This window comes from Peromyscus californicus, unplaced genomic scaffold, assembly GCF_007827085.1.
Source record: "Peromyscus californicus insignis strain IS unplaced genomic scaffold, ASM782708v3 Scaffold_11__1_contigs__length_118956290, whole genome shotgun sequence".
In the NCBI taxonomy this organism is placed as follows: Eukaryota; Metazoa; Chordata; class Mammalia; order Rodentia; family Cricetidae; genus Peromyscus; species Peromyscus californicus.
This window is the reverse complement of record NW_026294402.1, coordinates 60,849,731-60,871,050: the sequence shown is the minus strand read 5'-3', so window position 1 is coordinate 60,871,050 and position 21,320 is coordinate 60,849,731. Positions and strand designations below refer to the sequence as shown.

Sequence of the window (21,320 nt, the reverse complement as noted above, 5' to 3'; positions counted from 1 at the left end):
AGGGATTTGTTAGTCTCTTTGCTTCCAGCACTGGGATTACCAGTGTGCCACCATACCCAACTTTTCACATGGTGCTGGGGACCAAATATGGGTTCTCATACTCATGTGGCATGCACTTTACCAACCTATCTTCCCAGTCGTGAAATATTAAAAACAGAATGGTGTGTGAGGGGTGGTGGGGTGGTGGGGTGGTGGTGCGTGCCATGGTGCACATGTGGATGTCAGAAGACAACTGCTGGTTCAGTCGTCTCCTTTCACCTTTTTTTTTAAACATGGATTCTGAGGATTAAACTCAGGCTGCCAGACTTATACAGCAAGTCCCTTTACTCTCTAGGTATTCTGCTGGCCCTGGGATATTTATTTTTAAAGAGACTCAAGACTCAGCCCAAGAAATGAAGGCAGAATGCCAAAGTACCAGACATTATTTTTGTTTAAAGACATATTGATTCCCACCAGTCAGTCCTTGCCAGATTCTTAGAAATAAACCAGGGGGACTAAAAACCAACTAATGAACCAAGGAAGTAAATGTAGCCAAGAAAGGTAGGACATTTTATTTTACATACAAAAAGGGTGCAAACTGAGTCCTTTCCTCCCCAAACTGGGAAGAGGTATACTTAAAATCACATTTGTGTTGTCCATGATGCCCTATGAAATGGGCTACTCTGAGATAACATATCCAGACCCACATTCCATTTTCTCCAAAGGCTATTTCCTCTGCAGAGGAGTTTTCTCCAATGGTGTCCAAATCTCTCTATTGGAGGAAACATTTCAAATACACTTGAAATTGACATTCATTCAAAAAATACTACAAGTTTCATTTTTCACAGCTGCATATTTTTTTTTGACCAGTGCCAGGGTTTATGAAACATTATCTTAAAAAAAAGTAAAAAAGGCATTTAACAATAACTAGACACATCCACACATGAATTAAAATTGATTTCCACAGCTGATTTATACATTATCTACTTAAAAAAATTGCAACCAACATCCCAACATCTTTTAAAGAGTACAATGGGTAAAACTTAAAAAAGACAAATAATAAATTAGAGAGTGTAATCTATCCAATGGGAATTGCATCAACGTTACTTTCCATTGGAGGGTTGGAGCATTTTTGGTTTCATCTTTTCTGTGGTTCTCTGCTTGATAAACAGGGCTCCTTCCCAGAGTCAGCCTGCTCACTGAACTGAGCAGCTCACACTTGTCACACTGTCTCTGAGAACAGAGGAACACATAATTCCCAGGAGCCTGTGCTGTCTATGAGAGTAAAACACACACAGATGAGCACACATATCCATCTGTAAATACATGTATCCCCCAAGAAATGGCTCATGTTTCCTGAGACATTCCTAACAGATTGGTAAGCCTTCTAAAAGGCTTTGGTGCATGGGCTGGCCTGGGATTTGGTCTGGAGCTCTTAAAGAGGGGTACCAAAAGGTTTTACCTACCCTGGAAGGTGGGTTTGGGTTAGTCAGGATGGCAGTCGTCTGTGCATTGCTGGGATGACTGCAATGCACTCTGGCTTATGACCACAGATAATCCTCTGCTCTGAGACCTTAAAGGTGGTGATGGCACCAGACAAGTGATTGTGATGGAGGCGGGGGGGGGGGGGGGGGGGAGAGGAAGGGGAGAGGGAGGAGAGAGAAATAGAGATAGAGATAGAGATAGAGATAGAGATATAGAGAGATAGATATCCTGTCTATACAACCGAGGTTTCTTTATAACATCAAGTTTGGTAATCAACTAGAGATATATGGAGTACACGTTCACTTTTTTTTTTTTCCCTTGATAAACTGATCTGTAAATACTGGAGTGGGTTTCCTGGTGGTTGTTTTTTTTTTTTTTTTTGAGAAAATGTCAACTACTATTAGCTATATTCAGGAATCTACTTACTATTTTGATACAATAAGAACTCTATTCTTCTGTACTTAGTTACCTGCAAAAGGAGTAGGACAAACACCTTAAGACTGGTTATTGGATCAGACTCCCAAGACTGGTGATGAAAACACTGTTCAGAACTCTACAAACTCACAGAAGGACCACAGTGGCCTCTTCTTTTTCATACTCAAAAACTAACCCCCTTAAACAAAGTCCCCTAACAAACAAAGGAATTCTTATCTGAGTCCTACCAACCCATTATGGGGAAGGCCGGAGTCATTGGCCATCAACATCTACATGGGACTTCCTTGAAGTCTGCAAAATCAAGAAACCCAGTGATAAGTGCTTGTCACCCACATGGCCAATCCAGATGGGGACCTAATTATCCTGGCTCCCTGAGGGTCTCTGGAATCAACCTGCCCACTTAGGGGCAGTGGAGGGGATGGTGGCAGCGGCTTGGCAAAGGCAATGTTGGTTGTATGACCATGCAAACTCCTGGTCTTAAAAACCCAAGCCCTGGCATGACTGACACTGGACAAAGCGTTACCAGGGCAACTAAACAGGAATGGAAAACTGGTTTCAGTATGAGCATGGAAGAGGTGGCTGGGACACATGAGTCATGTGGGCTTGGGAGACCAAATTCCTTTGAGGAAATGCTTTCTAGGCTTCTGAGAAAGTTCTTCTCCAGAAATGCTGCCATGTTTGCTCAACATGGAGGGGAATGGATTATCTTTTACATTATTTTTTAAATTAAGGCTATGATCCTTAGCAACCACTTTAACATAACATTACCATTGCTGTATACTTCTGGCATTACAAGTGGTTCCTAACATTGGACATCAACACTACATAAGCACTACAGCATACTTTTCCTCTGAACTAAACTGGAAGTTACTTTACACAAGATGGACACCATCTGGCTAATGGACATGGGCTGATTCCGAGTTCTCGTCCTTCACTAAAAAGGAAAAGGAAATTTACACTTCTAGAAACTTTAGGATCCTTGCTGTCTCCTGTAGCTTGTTCCAATGGAAATGGGAATTTTAACTGGAGACTTACCTACTCACCTGATTTACACATACCTTCACAGACCCTGTTTGCTCCTAGACAGACCCAAAATAGAAGAATGTTAATTAAGGCAGTCATGACTGCTCACTAGCTGCTGGCACATTCAGCGCAGCCTTGTGGGCAGTCTGGAGTGAGAACTCTGAAAATCCACTTCTATGATTGAACACTTTACACCTCGGTGTAACCTCTGGCCTGCTTCTACCCAAGTCTGCTCAGGCTGCAATGCCTTGAGGACAGCAAAGCTTGAGGAAATAAAACTCCAATTACAATATCAAATGCCCCTGTTCCTGGAACAGATGAGTTAGTTTTAAGGGGAAGTAAATGCATCAGTCCTAAAGAAAACTGTCCTCAGGTGTCATAACTGAGATAGAGCAAGTGGATTTAGATGAGGGGAGATGGAGGGAGTGCCTGTGCCCTGGGATCTGGCTGAGCTTGCAGCCAGGCAACCGACAGAAACAGGGATGTGTATGGAGCCTGATGTGCTAGTGGAGCTGGAACAGATGAGCAGATTGTTTCTGGGGAATTAAGTATGTTTTAATTTTAAGGAAGATCTTAAGAGAATTGCCCAGCTTTGGGACCACCTTAAGAGTGTCAATGGCCTTGAAAGGTCACCACCGCCCTGCATGTTAAAGGAACCTTTGCTACAAAAACCAAATATCTAGTAAGGGATTTGTGGGGGCTGGAGGGTGCCAGCAGTGCATTAGGAAGGACCCTTCCCCATTCCCACAAACCACTCAGGTTCAACCCCTCAAGAGCTAGCCTATAAAAATATTTTAAGACAAAAAAGGAGTCTTAGGCCCAGCTGCAGGGCACCCTACCCTGCAGCCAAGCTGGTCACCATGGCCTTTGCTTTATTGTGGAAGCAGGGTTGGGGAGGCACTTAGTGGGACAGAGAGTGCCAGGATGCTCTAGGCCTTGCCACTATTTCCTGGGATGAGGATTTTTAAGTTTCTGTGGGGGAAGTCAGAGTTGCCCACATGCCAAACTAGGGACTATGGAAATTTCAGCGATGAGCTTTAACTACTACATAATGAAAAAGAAGCAAATCCTAACACTCAAATTCCTTATGGGGAAGTGGTTTGACCTGACTTTTCCCCGCTACTGTTTCATGGACAAAATATTTCTTGTAAAGAAATGGACAGGTGGCAATCTTTACAAATGCTGAGCAGGTTTGAAGCCAATGAAGAGATATTCCCTAGCCAAGGTCCAACAGAACAGACAAGTCGAATAAACTCTGCTTCATTTGATACTATTTCTGATACATGTCCACAAAGAGCCCTGACATCCCCCAGTCCTTTACATACATATACAGCAGAGTTCTGTGCTGCATTAAGTCACTAGCCACCGCCCTATGTGGGTAGCTCTTTATACTCAGATACAAGACCTCTTTGCCCATATGAATAATCCTTGCCACACTAGGGTAAGAAGCCTCTGTTTGGAAATGCAACTAAAATGAAAACAGAACATGAGAAGAGTAACCCCCATACTGTTAACTATGCAACCAGTGATGCTTCATAGTGGTATGTCCAGTGAGGATGCATGGTGGTGGGCAGAGAGTGCAGTGGGGAAAACATGCTAATATATGGCCGTATTATCTGGGAAGAGTCTGTTCAATTGTTAAGATAGAATTTTAGACCTTTCATTACAGTTTCCTTTTCTCTGGAATTTCCCGGCATCAACCAACCTTCCCTTCCCTGCTTACTGCAGCCCCATGTACCAAGTTCTAAGCCTGCTGCTATGGACCTGCTCCAAGATCACCACAGGCTTAATTTCTAAGGCAGACCAGCCTAGATGCTCTAACTCAGTCTTGGGGCAGACATGACATACTGATTTTCTTTTCCTGGCCCTAAGATGCTGCATCCTGAGGCTTCTCTGGCAGTTGGAAGGCAGATTTGCTGCCCTCTTTTGTCCACTACTGGCAATACGGTGGTGGCTGTTTAGTCACTAATTTTGTCCTCCAAGTCAACAGAAAGTCACATGGCTATCTAGTAGGAAGTCCCTGGCAGTGGAGGAAACAGAAATTTTGCTTTGTTGTTGTTATTAAGTATTTCCTCTCTGAGATGAGGTGCCTTCTGGTTGGTCACAGTCTGGCTCGGTGCTCATCCCAAGTGTTCAGGAGCTGGGCTTTCAAGCTCTAGGCTGATTAGGTCAAGGGGATCTGGTGGGGACTTTTCTCTGCAGCGGAGAAGATGAATGAAAATTCAAGTATGTTTCCTTGCCAACCTGAGAATTCACTCAGGATGACACAGAGTTTGGCTTCTTCTCTTCCAAGTGCTGCAAATCAGACTCTTTCCATCATGAATATCCTCTGGACCCACATTTTTCTCTGAATGGCTTGGCTGGCCCATCCCACTTGAAACAGAAAAAAGCACCCCCCCAATATAAACAGACACAATATGCATCTGCCATGTTGTTTATAAAACAAAAACAAAACCCCCCAAAACTAAAAGTGCAATAAAATCAGTTTCCTTTCCTTTGCTCAGAACCACAGGCATGTTTTGCTACCGTCGGAGCAAGGGATTTGCTTATCAAAAAAGCTAAGAACGCCAACACACAGGGACAGTAGACTGCAGATTTCTCACAGCTTGTGTCCTACAGTGTAACTTCACAGGAGGGAGAGGGAGGTTGGGAGGGACCTGAACCCTGTGGCCAGCTGGGCTGGGGGTCACCCAGGCACAGAGGGAGAGGAAGCCATACTTCTAGACACACCTGGGAAGTGGAGAAGTCCTCCAGCCCAGGGCTGTCATCTTCCTCCTGCCTTCCTGACCACACCACCAGCTTCTCGATAGAGCCTTTAACTTAGTAGTTCTTATGCTGGAGAGGGTTGAGGGTGGTGTAGAACCAGGAGTAAATTTAGGAAGAGGAGGAAGAGAACAGTAGTCCTTGAGTTTTTGTGAATGACACCTTCACTGTAAACAATGGGAAGAGAGTCAAGCAGAGAGCCCAGGGCAAGCAGTGGAGAAGCAGCAGCTCTGGACCCGCTCAGAGCTCAGCCAGAGGGATCGCCACTGGCCCACTTGGCCCTGGCTGCCTGCACTGGCTCCTTCTGGGGGCATCTGTCTTCTTCTTTTTGGTTTGGGTCTCCACCCTCCCCCACAGAGGAGTCCTTTCCAATGAGAAATGGCAGGAGCTGCAGGTGCAATTGGAGCCAGAGTCCCCAGGACTTGAGGACTCCTGGGAGGCACTGGTCACTTGTGTCGTTGAGCAGTCTTCTTCCTTTTCCTCTTAAAGAAACAGCAGCACCTGGAGCACAAGAACATTTAAGTCAGTCGAGAAGTTCCCAGCTCCAAGGAGATCTCTGCCTGCTTCTGCTTACTGCAGGGGTAGGGTTGTTCTCTGCTGGTGCCCACCCAAGTAGCCGCCCACCATCTTCAGTACACATACACTGAAGGTAACAGGCAGTGTCTGTCAGAAAGTTAAAGGCAACATCTGAGTTGCAGCCGTTCCACCTGATGATCAAAATGCTGCCCAGTAGACATGGCTGCCACAGATATTCCCGAAAGAAGGATGAAGAAGGCTTCATTCCTAAACTACCATCAAACCCAGATACTCCATCTTTGTCTAGAACCAAGATGGAGGGTGCGCAGGGTAACATGAAAATAGCCTGCACTGTATGCCCCTTGATACCAGCAGCAGTTCAGTGCAGCTCACTGGCCAGCAGGCAAGGGGCTAAACTGAGGCAAAGCAATCTCACACAAAGTAGGAGATCTAGAACCTTGGCAGTCACAGGATGCCAAAGGACTAAAGACTCTTTCTATCTTGTTCTTGGCCCCAACATGATGCCTGGAGTAAGCAGAAGCTCTAATTCATAAAGGGTAAATCTTTATCTCCTGACACCAGAATGGGTGCCAATCACCCCAAGGGGACCAATGCCCAAAGCCCAGGAGCTAATCCTCAGGAAACTCTGGCCACAGGGAATCCCCCACTTAGTTCCCTAAGACTGCCACTGTTCCAGACAGGGTTAGCAACTGGTTTGTTTAAGGGAGAGGCTGAGGCCCCCCAAGTGCCATGTCTTGGGGACAGCCTGCAGAAGAGTGGCAGGACTGGTCTACCCTAACCCTGAAGATGCCCTCCTTACTCCAGCCTTTGGACTAGGACGTGTGGCTGTTGCCCAGGCACTAGAGAAGGGGACGTTAAGGGAGATGGCGAGGTTGATGGAAAAGGTATGTTCTTTCTAGAAATGTCAAATGGAAAATTAGGAGGTGGGCAGAAGGCAGTGGATGAGTCAAAGATGCCAGATGATGGAGGAGAATAAAGTTGTAAGTAGAGCTCAGAAGCTTGATCCTTGAAAGACAACTTTTTCTGAGAAAACTATCTTAAGTCTCTCAGCTAACCCTTCCAGGGTTCTTAAAAATGACTTTTATTACTTTATGTGTATGAGTATTTTGCCTGCATGTATGTCTGTACATCACATTGAGTGCCTGGTGCCCACAGAGGCCTGAAGACAGCAAGAGGTTCCTGAGGACTGGACTTACAGACAGCCCTGAGCTGCTCTGTGGTTGCTGGGAAATGAAACTTGTCTGGAAGCTGTCTGCAAGAGCAGCAGGTGCTCTTCACTTCTGAGCCATCTCTCTGGCCCACCTCCCAGGCTTCAGAGCAAGGACACCCATGAGAAACAGACACCACTGCTCACTTTCCACACTCCTACGTCCTCCCCTGCAGCTGATCCCCTCCTTTTAGACCCCTTGTGTTAACTGTATTTTCTATGGTGTTTCTAATATTTTCATCATTAAAAATCTGGATAAAGTTTTTTCTTTTATCTTTTGAGACTGGGACTCATTATTATGTAGCCAAGGCTGGCTTCAAATGTACAATCCTCTGGCCTTGGTTTCCCAGAGTTCTAGGATTTGTAAGTGTTTGCCACCGTATCTAGACTGAGAAAGTTTCTTAGAATGAAGAAATAAACATTTACACAGACAGCAATGTGAGCTTTCCAAGAATTCAAATTCATGAATGAAATGTGGAATTTTCAGACAGGAGTTCCTTCTTTCCCTCCCTCCCTTCCTTCCTTTTTCGAGACAGGGTTTCTCTGTGTAATAGTCCTGGCTGTCCTGGAATTCACTTTGGAGACCAGGCTGGCCTTGAACTCACAGAGAGCCACCAGCCTCTGCTTCCTGAGTGCTGGGATTACAGGAGTGCACTAGCACTGCCCTGGCAGACAGGGGTTTCTTAAGAGAGTCTTACAATATTTTCTTCAGAATCTGGCCATGGCGATGTATGCCTGTAATTCCAGTGCTTGACAGTGGAAGAAGGGTGAAGAGTTCAGAGTTATTCTTGGCTACATATCAAATCTGAAGCCAACCTGGTCTACTGGAGGCCTTGTTTCAACAGGTACATAGACAGTGTGTGTGTGTGTGTGTGTGTGTGTGTGTGTGTGTGTGTGTGTGTGTGTGCGTGTGCGTGTGCGTGTGCGTGTGTGTGTGTGTGTGTACTAGCCCTGTGTGTATCAATAATACTTATAAGTACTATTAATAGGTGTGAACTAAAGTGGTAAATACAACTGGGAACTGAGTAAGTTATTTTAAATAAAAATGATTGCTGGCTTTAAATAGTCCTTAATGGAAACATTGGGGAAGAATTCAAGAAAAAAAAATCTATACATATGTATTAGAAATGAACATTTTTTTTTTTTACAATTTTTTTATTCATTTTATGTGTATGGGTATTTTGTCTGCATGTATGTCTATGTACCATGTGTGTGCCTGGTCAGAATATGGTGTTGGAACACTGGGACTGGAGTTATAGATGGTTGTGAGTACTATGTGGGAGCTGGGAAATGAAACTCTTTGCTCTGAAAAGGCAACCAGTGACCTTAACCACCAAGCCATCTCTCCAGGACCAGAAACAGACATTTGCCAAATTGAATGTCCAAAACCTAGTATTTAAGTAGACAAGTCAAATCTTATGAAGAACCAGTATTTCAGCAGTCTTAAAAAAAAAAAAAAAGATTTATTTATTTTATGTGTGAGTGCTCTATCTGCATGGACAACCTTATTCCAGAAGAGGGCATCAGATCCTACCATAGATGGCTGTGTGCCTCCATGTAGCTGCTGGGAATTGAACTCAGGACCTCTGGAAGTGCAGTCTGTGCTCTTAACTGCTGAGCCATTTCACCCAGCCCATCAGTCTTATCTGTTTCAACTATGATTTTCAGTGGGTTTACTGACTCTAAAATTAACCTCTGTTCTTACTTTCTGTGTGAGGACCCTAAGATGATGATTTTTATGTTTTCAAATAAAAACGCTCAAACAAAATCTGAAATACTCGGCCCATTTCTAAATGTCCAGTGGATTCTCTTACTTCCTCCAGGACAATTCATAGGAAGCAGCCTGTGCTTCTGCTGAACCAGTGGAGTGTACATGAGCAGAAGCTGTCATTCAGAGGAACAGCAGCCATATTTTGCATTTAGAGCCCTATACAGCTTCAGCAGGAGGAGAAGCTTTTAATTCCACCTACAAGGAAGGGAACCCCACAATCTGTTCTTAAAGGCTTTGGTTTCTATGGTGACCACCAGTAAAAGGATCTGGACTTGAGGCCAAGTCTACCAGTAACACTGTACAGATATGCTCCTCTCAGAACAGAGTAAGGACAAATAACTCCATTTGTGTCTTAGGTTCTCTTCCAGTTAATCCTTTGAGTGACCAGGAATCCTTTACGAGTGAGAGCCAAAACTGATCCAGGATTTTCCACACAAGCCATCAAACACTTTTGCCACAGTCCTCTGACCTGACCCTTGCCTTCTTCCTATTATTCCTGTACCATGTCATCTCTACAGTTTCCTTGCAGTCTCTCTTCTTTTTTTTTTTTGGTTTTTCCGAGACAGGGTTTCTCTGTGTAGCTTTGCGCCTTTCCTGGAACTCACTTGGTAGCCCAGGCTGGCCTCGAACTCACAGAGATCCGCCTGGCTCTGCCTCCCGAGTGCTGGGATTAAAGGCGTGTGCCACCACCGCCCGGCCCGCAGTCTCTCTTCTTTATCACACTCTTTTTCTCCTCCTCTGCACTCCAACTGGCTCAAGTCTGGCTGTGTCCAAGAAGCCTTCCTTGAGAACCCACAGGGAATCCTCACCCTCTCAGTCTTCCGGGAATAGCATGAGAACTCTGACGAAGCCTTTGCTTCTTATGACTCACTTTACAGCTAGGTGACAGGAAGCCTCTTGGGCAGAGCCTCCCCTTCACTTGCCCTGTTCTTCCCTGCTATCCCAGGTCCCTGAGTTCTGTGCACAAGGTTGGATGACCATAGTAGGACCTAAGGTATTCACAATTGGGATCATGTGACTGACACCTCACAGGGAAAAAAAAAAAAACAACAGACCATGACAACATTAGATTACACAGACATATGAACAGGCCAAAAGTCCTCTTTGAAACCCTAACACTACCATAAAACCCAACTGTCATCTTCAATAAATATCTATTCCTAGGCAACCCCCCCTGTGGACAATTTGGCTTAGTCAGGGTTCAGAAAACAAGGTCCATTCCAGTTACTGAAGAGAATGTTTCAAAATGAAGTAGTCAGAATCCAGCAGGCTATTATCATAGCATAGAATATGACCTGATGTGTACAGACAGGGAGGGTTACAAACCGTCACTAACATGAATCCCTCAGGGATTTTCCTCCCACATCCCCATACGTCCTACATTTGTATTAAAGAAGCCTTTTCTGGAAAAGACAGGCTCCCATATCCCTGTCAACCAAGTCAACCCTTAACCCACTGTACTCTCATCAAAGAATAAAGGAAACAAATAAAAAAACCAGCAATGTCCAATCAACACCAAAATGTTGATTTTTCCTTCAAGGAGTTCTCCTTTCTGAGAGACTCTTACTATAGATGAAAAATTAACGAAATCAACAAGGCATTTACAGATTTCCTCCAAACAGCCTACTTCTGCATTTCAAACCAAGCTGCCAAAGGTGAGATTATCTGGTGATAACACTGTTTTGTGGTTATTGAAACATCTAAAACCTTATCTTTTTAACCTTGGTCCCTCTCCTTCTGATAGTATTAGTCATAACTTGGGAGAAAAAAATTGGAAGAAGGAAGTTCACTCATCAAAAACAAAAAAAAAAAGAGGTAAGTTTAGATATTGTGAGATCATTTTTGGTAGGAGGGTGCAGTGATAAATGAGGTGGGATTGAAAGAAAAGAAGGAAAAGATTGATTTTTGGGTACAGGCCTGCCTCATCCCACTCTGTGGACCTAATTCCCCCAGTCTGGGTGGCTAAGACATAAGTAGATATATGGAATTCAGTCAGTGTTGCTAATACTCTGCAATCCCAGTCTAGACAGGTCCGCTCCCCTTGCATGTGGACTAGAGAGAGGAACTCACCACAGGTTGAGCATTTTCACGCAGCTACAGAGTATATAAGGAGAAAAACACAGTAAAGGGAGAGAGAGAGAGAGAGAGAGAGAGAGAGAGAGAGAGAGAGAGAGAGAGAGAGAGAGAGAGAGATTAGTCCACGGATGAGATGGAAGTGACTCCCTGTGAGCATGCAAACATGCAGGATGTGTCTGTGTTTAGTTTCCTCCTGCTGAGGGAGGCTGAGCAGGCCACTTGGCCTTCACATTGAACAGGAGGCAGAAGCCTGACAGGACGATCAGTGTGGGAGCTGCATCTCAGGGGATGCAGAACAGAAAGAGTTGGTGGAAGCCTCAGGGTGGGCTTTCCAGGAAAGCAGTATGGGAAGGAGCAGTGACCTGGCCTGTAGGGACTCAAGCAGGAAGGCTGAACCATCTGGCTTCATACCAGGTCTTGTACAATGCTTAGCTAACTTCCATACTCGAGTTCAAAAAGCAGCAGCTAGCACTTAGCCCTTCGTAGGAAAAGCTGAAGAGATACAGCTTTATCTTATTAGAAGATGAAACAGAGGGAATTTACCGCTTCGAAATAAATTCTAATCACACTAATTCTCAGGAGAAACTGGGCCCACAATCATCAAGATATAGCCAAAGTATAGATAATAAAAATTCTTATACTCTTACTATCACAAAAATTGACCTAAAAATCATCTGCCCTCACCATTCCTCCAACCATACTTCAACAAAAGTTGCCTTGTACCTAAAAGAAAAGGGAAGTCAAGTGTCCATTTTTTTTTTTTTACACTGATCAAAACCCTCATCCTGTGATTTTTGTTCTGCCTTTACATTTAACAAGCTGGGAAAGGGAACCTAAAACCAAAAGCTTGGAGGTAAAGATTTCACACTTTCCCTGTACTCAAGCTTAACTACAATGGAAGTAACAGCCCTTCTTATCCCATCAACAGGCTACATGAACAAATGGCATCACAGCTGTGTGTAAGGAGGGGATGTTTGGGGGACACCTCATGCCTCTAGCTTTGACTTTTCCATGAAAGTGATCTAGTGGATACATGGCTACTGTGTCCTTACTCCCACATATATCAACATAGATATACCATGTGCATATGGCTGTACCCTGACAGTTCCCGAGGCAGGACAGATTGGTAGCTCATGAAACCACTACCAAAACCAGTATACAAAATGCCCAAGCAAGGCTTTGAGTGACATTTTTTCAAAGACAACTGTTCCCTTTAGTTTCTACACTTTTCAGAAAGCCTAAACCAGGAGTTGGAAGCAAGAGGCATAATAGTCCTTTCTGCTAAATGGGAAGACTTTAATCTCTCTTTATATTCTAGGGTTTAGAATATGACAGAACAGAACACACCTGATTGAACTCTTTTTGAATGAATGGCCTCTATCTTTCACATTGAACACAAACACCACACTCACACACAGTTAGTATATACATTTACCAAAATGAAATGAAATGAATAGATCCAAAATATAAATCTGTTTAGGGCCTAAGACTAAAGTTCATAAGAACTTGGTGCTCAAAGTATAGTATTAGATTCAGATCTGAATTTCTAAAGAGTAGGTACAAATGTGAAATGGGGAGTAAGGTGGGGTGGGGTGGAAAAAGGTATGGCTCTTTTTCAAGATCAGAGCATGCAGAGTGTGGTAGTTCCCAATTTTGCCTGCATGTTAGAACTCCCTAAACTTTGACATATTTTCATTATCAGGCCAAATACTAATCAATTAATCTCAAATTTCTGGGTCCATGCAGAAGTATCTGTATTTTCTAACATACTCTAGGAGATTCCAAAGTGAGAGTTCAGGAAGTGGGAATATCATATAATTTATTGAGAATGAAAGAAAAAATTATAGGCACCATTAAAATCTCCCAAGCCCCATGAGAAAGAGGACCATGTTTAATTACTAAAATAGTCTCCCCCTGGCATCACCTTCCCACCCCACATCTTGTCTATAGGTATCAACAGGATAGAGGCAGAGTTGCCCTCATTTACGTTTTTATCTGTTAAGTAGGAAAAGACCTCCTAAAGGCCAAGTGAGCTCACCAAATAGATGGGCAAGAGTACAACCATGCCAAGTACATCTGGAAAACAGACCGAAATGTTTGGTGACCCTGACTGATGCCCGGAGGTGTTCTGGTCTGCACTAAAAATAAGTTGCTGAATGTTCTTGAAGAGCTTAAAAGAAAGGCCATCCATGTCAGGACTGGCAGTAGTTACTGACTCCCGTTTCTCTAGCTTTCCCTACCTGATGTCTTCTTGAAGTTTAAACCTGGATCTGAGTTTGGGATAGGGAAAAACGGAAAAGAAGTGGCAGAAATGCTGTTTGTACAGCAGAATCAGTATTACCTTCCAGCCCAGAGTCTCAGAGCTTAAACACAGACCATGCAGAAAGCACTAAGGGACTATGGGAGAGCACAGCAAGACACATACAGACATGCAGGAGAAGCAGAAGAGGAAGTGAGCAACTGCCTTGCTTCCTTGGGATTAGGGTCACTTCTTTGCTGTCCCAAGATTCTCATATTTACAAGTACAATTATCTTGCCTTGTCTGAAAATTACTTAGTTTTTCTGAGTCCAGACTGTCTGAAAGTTTGTCTCCCAAACTCTTTTACTCAGGGCCATCCATCCAGAGTGGTTAGGCAAAAATTATATATGTGATTCTATACACCAAGGCCCAGGGTTTAACACATTTTTCTCTGTAACCCATAGGGAGCAAGAAGCTCTAGAGGCTCCAGGAAACTCGTGGCTCCTATCTACTGTAGCTTTCACTTTTAGTGCACTATGTCTTTTGTCCAAGGTAGCCTAGAAAAATATAACTATCTGCCCAGAAACCAGTGCTAAAGAAGGGTGGCGTCAGCCTTAATGCACCATGCAAAAAAATAAAAATAAAATGGTCAGAAGAAGAAAGCTGTGGATACAAGCATGGAGATTCCAGTCTGTGATGAGCAGCACACTGAGGAGACAGAATAGAGTTCCAACCCATGATGAGACAAACCCTTTGAAAGATAACACAACCCCTCTGAAAGATGAACGTACTTAGCTTCCTCCACTACCTCCACCTCGGCATGAGCTGTGATTGGTGCATTTGAGTGAGCTCCAGTGGGGTCATCAACATTCAGCTCTCCATTGGTTGAGCTAACCACCTGAAACAGAGACAGACTGCGATAAGTACCATGGCTGTATGAAGTTCCTGCCTCCACCAGAGTAGATTAAGAGAGATTAGGTCTCACACTTAGGTACTAGCCAGGCAGGGTGTGGAATGTGCGTTTACTTGGGTTAAGGGAACACTGTCCTGATTTAGGGAGGGTTCCTAGACCTACATCACGTCAGAACACTTAACTCAATGACATAATCATAGAATGATGACAATTAGCTTCATACTGAGTGCCTACTTTGTGCTTAGCACTCTGCTACACTATATGTGTGTGTATATATTTAATCCTTAAAAATCCCTTACTTAATATGTCATAATTACTTATGTGTATTCAAGTGTGCATGTGTGCATGAGGGTCATGTGTATGCATATGCCCATGCAGACCAAAGGTGAACACTGGTGTCATTCTTCAGGAACTTTCCACCTTATTTTGGGAAAGAGTCTCTCACTGGGACATGTAGCTTGCTGATTAAGCTAGGTTGGCTGGCTACTGAAACCCAGAGATTCCCAAGCCTCTGTTTCTCTAGTGCTGGGATTACAAAGGACAGGCTACCACTAGCTGCCCTGAAAAACAAGAGGCAAAACAAAACAAAAACAAAATCAAAAACCAACAAACAAGCTGGGAGGTAGTAGTGGTCCTAACTTAACCCTTGGTTAAGACATTCTGTAGTGTTCCTGTCCATTAAAAGGAAATAATTGGGGCCGGGCGGTGGTGGCGCACACCTTTAATCCCAGCACTCAGGAGGCAGAGGCAGGCGGATCTCTGTGAATTCGAGGCCAGCCTGGTCTCTAGAGCAAGTTCCAGGACAGCCAAGGCTACACAGAGAAACCTTGACTCAAACCAACCAACCAACCAACCAACCAACCAACCAACCAAAAGTTCTAGGGCTCCAATTCAGGTCCCCGTGGTGCGGTAAATACTTTACCAACTGACCCATCTCCCTGGCTCAATTACTTAAAACAAAACAAAACAAAACAAATTATACTTATGTGTATGTATGTGTTAAGGGGTTAGTCTCAAGTGCCACAGTGTGTATGTGAGGTTGGAGGATAACTTACAGGAGGTGGCTCGCTCTTTCTACTATGTGTTTCCTGGCTGCTGAACTCAGGTCATCAGGCTTGGTGTCAAGTGCATTTACCTACTGTGCCATCTTGCTGTCCCCCAGCCCCAATTATTTCCTTTCTTTTTTTTTTTTTTCTTTTTTTTTGGTTTTTCGAGACAGGGTTTCTCTGTAGTTTTGCGCCTTTCCTGGAACTCACTTTGTAGACCAGGCTGGCCTCGAACTCACAGAGATCCGCCTGGCTCTGCCTCCCGAGTGCTGGGATTAAAGGCGTGCGCCACCACCGCCCGGCCCCAATTATTTCCTTTTAATGGACAGGAACACTACAGAATGTCTTAACCAAGGGTTAAGTTAGGATCTATAGGCTTTTATGGTTTCCACTTGTGTCTGTCCACACAGTCTTTCATTTTTCAAAAATGTGTATAGTTTTGTATTGAAAAAATAACTGAGCCAGGCGGTGGTGGTGCATGCTTGTAATCCTGTACTCGGGAGACAGAAGCAGGCAGATCTTTGTGAGTACAAGGCCAGCCTGGTCTACAAAGTAAGTTCCAGGACAGTCAGAGCTGTCCTGAAAAACAACCAATCAACCAACCACCACCACCACCACCAACAACAACAAAAATCCCCACAAAACCTATATAGCTGACTTCTAAAGGTTAACTCATTTGCTCCCTTGACCATGGTGGGTAAATTCTACTACTCTCAGTTAATTATACTACATAATTATATACTTTGAGTAATGATGATTTAAAAAATAAATTCTCAAAAAGAAACCAAGAATGGGCATCAGAAACCATAAATAAAGGCACTTTCCTTGAGAAATTTCTTCACGGCTTTGATCACTGGTTTGAAGTTACTCAAACAAGAGTGCTACACCCTCTCTGTTGAGAAGGAAGATGGTAAAGACAAATTTCCCTTGGAAAAGCAGTCTTATTTCAATGGTCTTTATTTCAGGCTCACTGTCATCCTATGTCTCACTGACGGTCCCCGAACTGTAAGTGATGGATGGCTCTCATTCCTGTCATCTGGTTCACGGACCCGTTCAGGCTTGTCTTGCTTGTGCAGCTGCTTCTGCCACCTGGTTTCAGTTCCAGCACATGATTCCTGTTTATGTGGGTGCTGGGGATTGGGAAAAGGGACCCCGCACAAACCACTCTGCTGTTAAAGATCTTGGCTGAAACATGGGAAAGAACCACAAAATAGGATAAATGGTTCAGACAGCTTATGCTATTGGGCAATAACTTCATCTATTTGAGACTGTTCTTATAGACTGATGTGAGGAGTACATCAGTAAGTAATGTAAGGAATGGATTGGGGACACCTTGTATATAAAACTGGAGGAAGTAGGAAATAGTAAGAACTGCATTATAAAATTAGGCAGTGGGGGCTGGAGAGACGGCTCAGCAGTTAAGAGCACTAGTTGCTCTTCCAGAGAACCCAGGTTCAATTCCCAGCACCTATATGGTAGCTCACAGCTGTCTGTAACTCCGGTTCCAGGAGATCCAACACCCTCACACAGACATACGTACAGGAGGCAAAACACCAATGCACATAAAATAAACAAATAAATCCTTAAAAAAAGTAATAGGCAGCCATGCGTTTGAATTCTAGCTCTACAGCTGTGGGTGCCTGGGCAAGATCTTTAATCTTTCTGTACCCCAGTTTCCTAGTTTGTAAAATAGGGAAAGAGTGATGTTTATTCTAATGGGGTCACCATGCAGATAAGTGACAGTAAGTATTCAGCCCAGAGTCAGGAGATACAGTAATGGCTCAAAAAATATTCATCTAAGCTGGGCGTGGTGGCATATGTCTTTAATCCCAGCACTCAGGTAGCAGAGGCAGGTGGATCTCTATGAGTTTGAGGTCAATCTGGTCTCCAGAGTAAGTTCTAGGATGGCCATGGCTACACAAAGAAACCATGTCTCAAAGAACAACAACAACAACAAAAAAGATTCATCTTACTGATATTCTTATTTTCCTCAAGCTATGGGGTACTTACTAGCAGCTAATTTGCCAAAATTTCCTAAATGATCATAAAAAGGGAAGCAGGAGGAAATGTTTACTACCTTTGGGGCAGACAGAGTGAATGCTACCTACTTGTAATGTATAACCACCATTATTTCTACAAAAGAATACTTACTGGGCTTTTTCTTCTTCCTCCTTTTTTTTGGGGGGGGGAGCGAGGAGGACAAGGGTCTCATGCTCTAGCCCTGGTCTGGAACCCACAATATAGCCTGGGCTATATAAACTTAACTTACTATATAAATTCATGGCATTGCTCCTGCCTTAGCCTCCACAGAGGTAGGATTACGACAGGTCTAGAGTATCATGTCTGGCCTTATTCTTGTTAATAAGATATGAGTGAGAAAATTACAATAATGATATATGGTTAATGAAAAAAAAAAAAGAACCCTACATTAAGACTTACCTGAGGAAGACTCAAATTTCTGCTAGTGATCACATTTAGTATCTCTGATTAGTAGACAGCCTAACACTATGCATATTATACAACACAGTATTTTCCCCTCTCTGCAAACAGGTTTCTTCTGAATCTAATTACAATTTCAAAAATTAGACAAATCCAGGACTTGGACTTTTCAAAAAGGATCATGTTATAAAAACCTTAAAAAAAAATCACTGGTGATTGATAATGATTAAAAGGGATTAAAGTGATACAGAGATGACTCAACAGTTAAGAGAGTTTGTTGCTCTTATAAAGGACCTGGGTTCAGTTCCTAGTGCCTACACTGTGGTTCACAATTATGCATAATTCCAGTTCCAAGGGATCTGATATCCTCTTCTGACCTCCAAGAGCACCAGGCACATGTGGTGCACTTACATTCATGCAGGGAAAAAAAAAAGGTAGGATTAAGAGACTAACGAATTAGACATGGTGGTGTACACCTAAACTTCCAGGCCTTAGGAGCCAGAAACTAGAGGACCACCATGAGTTGGAGGCTAGCCTAGGTTACACAGTGAGATGTGGGTTAGCCTAGGCTACATAGTAAGACTGTCTCAAAACAACCACAATAAACAAATAAAACAGAGAGAGATTGAAGGACTGAAAGAGATGGGAGAGGCAAAACAACCAATGGGAGGTAGGGATCCCGGGTGGATTCTGGACACTATGAAACTTGAAGGACAACTGGAATTTGGGCTGTCAGATATTATGAGAGACTAATTTTTTTTTTTTTTTTTTGGTTTTTCGAGACAGGGTTTCTCTGTGTAGCTTTGCGCCTCTTCCTGGAACTCACTTGGTAGCCCAGGCTGGCCTCGAACTCACAGAGATCCGCCTGGCTCTGCCTCCCGAGTGCTGGGATTAAAGGCGTGCGCCACCACCGCCCGGCTGAGACTAATTTTTTTGAGAGGCAATGGAGTTACTGCTTATGTGAAAGAGTGTATTTATTTGTTCTTAGGAAATGTAGGTGGAAGTGTGTGGGGATAAGAAACACTGTTTTAACTTTCAAATGGTCTGGAAAGCAAACACATATGCATGCAAGCACACAAAATTAAAGTAAATGTGGCAGAATTTTAATACTTTCTTAATGGAGATTAAGGATAGTCCCAACTTTTCTGTAGATTTGAAAGTTTCAAAATAGAAGTTGGGGGAAGTCCAGCATAAAAAAGGCTGAGAAGGTTAAGTGATTGCAAACCACATCCCACTGACTTCCTCAGCTCTGCTGTGATTCCTGGGGACATATTTTCTAGCACATGTAACTGTTAACACTGGTGAGTGGCTTATTCTATGAGCACATGGTTACACATGAAAGCAGCCATCTGAAAATTTTCATTTATTCATTCATTCATTCATTTTTGCACTACTGGGGAGTAAATCAAAGGCTGTGTGTGTTCTAGGGAAGCACGGTAACTGAATCACTAACTCATAATGAACAACTAAGGAACCAGACAAAATGATATGTAAGATGTCTTGGCTAAAAGCCAAGTGTAGGGGTGCATACCTATAATGTCAGCATTCAGGTGTCTGAGGCAGGAGGATTGGAAGTGTGTAGCCAGCATGAGCTGCAGAGGAAATTCAAAGTTACCCTAGCATATTTATCTTTCTATCTCTTCAATCTACTAATATGAAAGAATTACTAGTAAGAGTCACTATGGAGAATTGCCTGTGACTCTGGGTCACAGTAAAGTCTTATACTTTATAATTTCTCCTCCCTATGAATTGCTACTTGACCTACAAGCAGTGTCCTTAGGCAATCTAAGGAAGAGGTTATTCTCACTTTATAATCAACAATATCTGTATCAGAAAGCATATAATTTCAAACAAATCAGGCACAAAAGGAATGTTACTCCTGTCTCTACCCTTATACTTCTCTATCTAAAACATGTCTGAAGCACATGATAGCACTCTGGAGGAAGAGGCAGGATGACTGAGTTTGAGACTACAATGGGCTACATAGTGAGACTCTGTTTCAGAAAAACAAAACCAAAAAATAAAAAAAAAAGAGCCTTAAAGAAAATCTTAGATAACATGTCTGGGCTTTTGCTCCATTGGTAGAACACTTGTATAGCAGGTACAAAAGCCCTGAGTTTGATTCCTAGCACCACATAAAACCAGGTATGGTGGCACATGCCTGTAATTCTGGTACTCATGAGACAGAGTTAGAAGAATCTGAAGTTCAAGGTTATCATCCATTACATAGCAAGTTTGAGGCCAGTCTAACCCTGTCTCAAAAAAATAAAAATCTGGGGGTTAATAGGTATTAATCTCCATATTTATAGCATGAACCTACTTCAAGTTTGCAAGAGTTTATATGACTAGACTCCTACCTGGATAGGACAAATACTATTGTGACAGGGCTGGATTCTAACTCCACTGTTGACATTCTCTGTACATGTGTACAGGGCCAATAACGTTCATATTATCTACCATATATTATATGGCAGTTAACTATGATATCTACTAGAGATTTGAAGCACCATAAAGAACTTCACAGATGTAATGAATTGCCACCCTTTTTTTTTGAGATGGGGTCTTGTTAGGATGTTCAGGCTAGCCTCAAGTTCCTGAGCTCAATTGTTCTTCCTGCTTCAACCTCCTAACTAGCTAAGATTTTCCAAGATATCTGGCTCAAATTACTATTTTTTTTTTTTTTTGAGGAGGGGGGTCTGGTAGTTTGAGATGGGTTCTTACTATATAGCTCTGGCTGTCCTGGAACTGACTACATAGACCAGGCTGGCCTCAAACTCAAAGAGATCTACCTGCCTCTGCCTCCTGAGTGCTGGAACTAAAGGTGTGAGCCACCACAGCTGACTTGAAAAGTGTTTTGTCTTCTTAAATTTAGCTGTGGAAGCCGGGCGGTGGTGGCGCATGCCTTTAATCCCAGCACTTGGGAGGCAGAGGCAGGCGGATCTCTGTGAGCTTGAAGCCAGCCTGGGCTACAGAGTGAGTTCCAGGACAGGCTCCAAAAGCTACACAGAGAAACCCTGTCTCAAAAAACAAAAAACAAAAACAAAAACAAAAACACCTTACATTTTGGGGGTTGGGGATTTAGCTCAGTGGTAGAGTGCTTGCCTAGCAAGCGCAAAGTCCTGGGTTTGGTCCTCAGCTCTGAAAAAAAAAAAGAGCTGTGGAAATACTACAAAGATGAAAACCAAGGTGTCTTGCCCATTAAGTAAATTAGAACCAGAATGTCCACACTTTATCAGAACAAATGCTCCTTATCTTGGCAATTTGCAGTCCACCCAAGAGAGATGGTATTACAGGTTATCTAGGTTAAGCTCAGCCTGATTTCACCAAGTGCCTCTGCAGAATGAAAGAATGCAGAAACATGCCGTGTGGTGGTGGCGCACGCCTTTAATCCCAGCACTCGGGAGGCA

The 21,320-nt window shown here is 43.3% G+C and overlaps 1 protein-coding gene across 7 annotated transcripts in view; it reads right to left on the bottom strand.

Annotated features, from left to right (window-relative positions):
- Positions 1 to 526: 526 nt before the first annotated feature.
- Positions 527 to 21,320, bottom strand: part of Csnk1g1 (casein kinase 1 gamma 1) — a 151,082-nt gene continuing 130,288 nt past the window's right edge. For 5 of the 7 annotated variants that reach the window (XM_052712753.1, XM_052712738.1, XM_052712723.1 and 2 more), the window contains 3 exons: positions 14,307 to 14,413; positions 11,271 to 11,294; positions 527 to 6,186 (listed from right to left, as the gene is read on the bottom strand). In XM_052712753.1, coding sequence (XP_052568713.1) covers positions 6,132 to 6,186; positions 11,271 to 11,294; positions 14,307 to 14,413 — 186 coding nt within the window. In that variant the 3' untranslated portion in view covers positions 527 to 6,131. The remainder of the gene's footprint in view (positions 6,187 to 11,270; positions 11,295 to 14,306; positions 14,414 to 21,320) is intronic. The other 2 variants (XM_052712760.1, XM_052712744.1) reach the window with 1 other exon arrangement.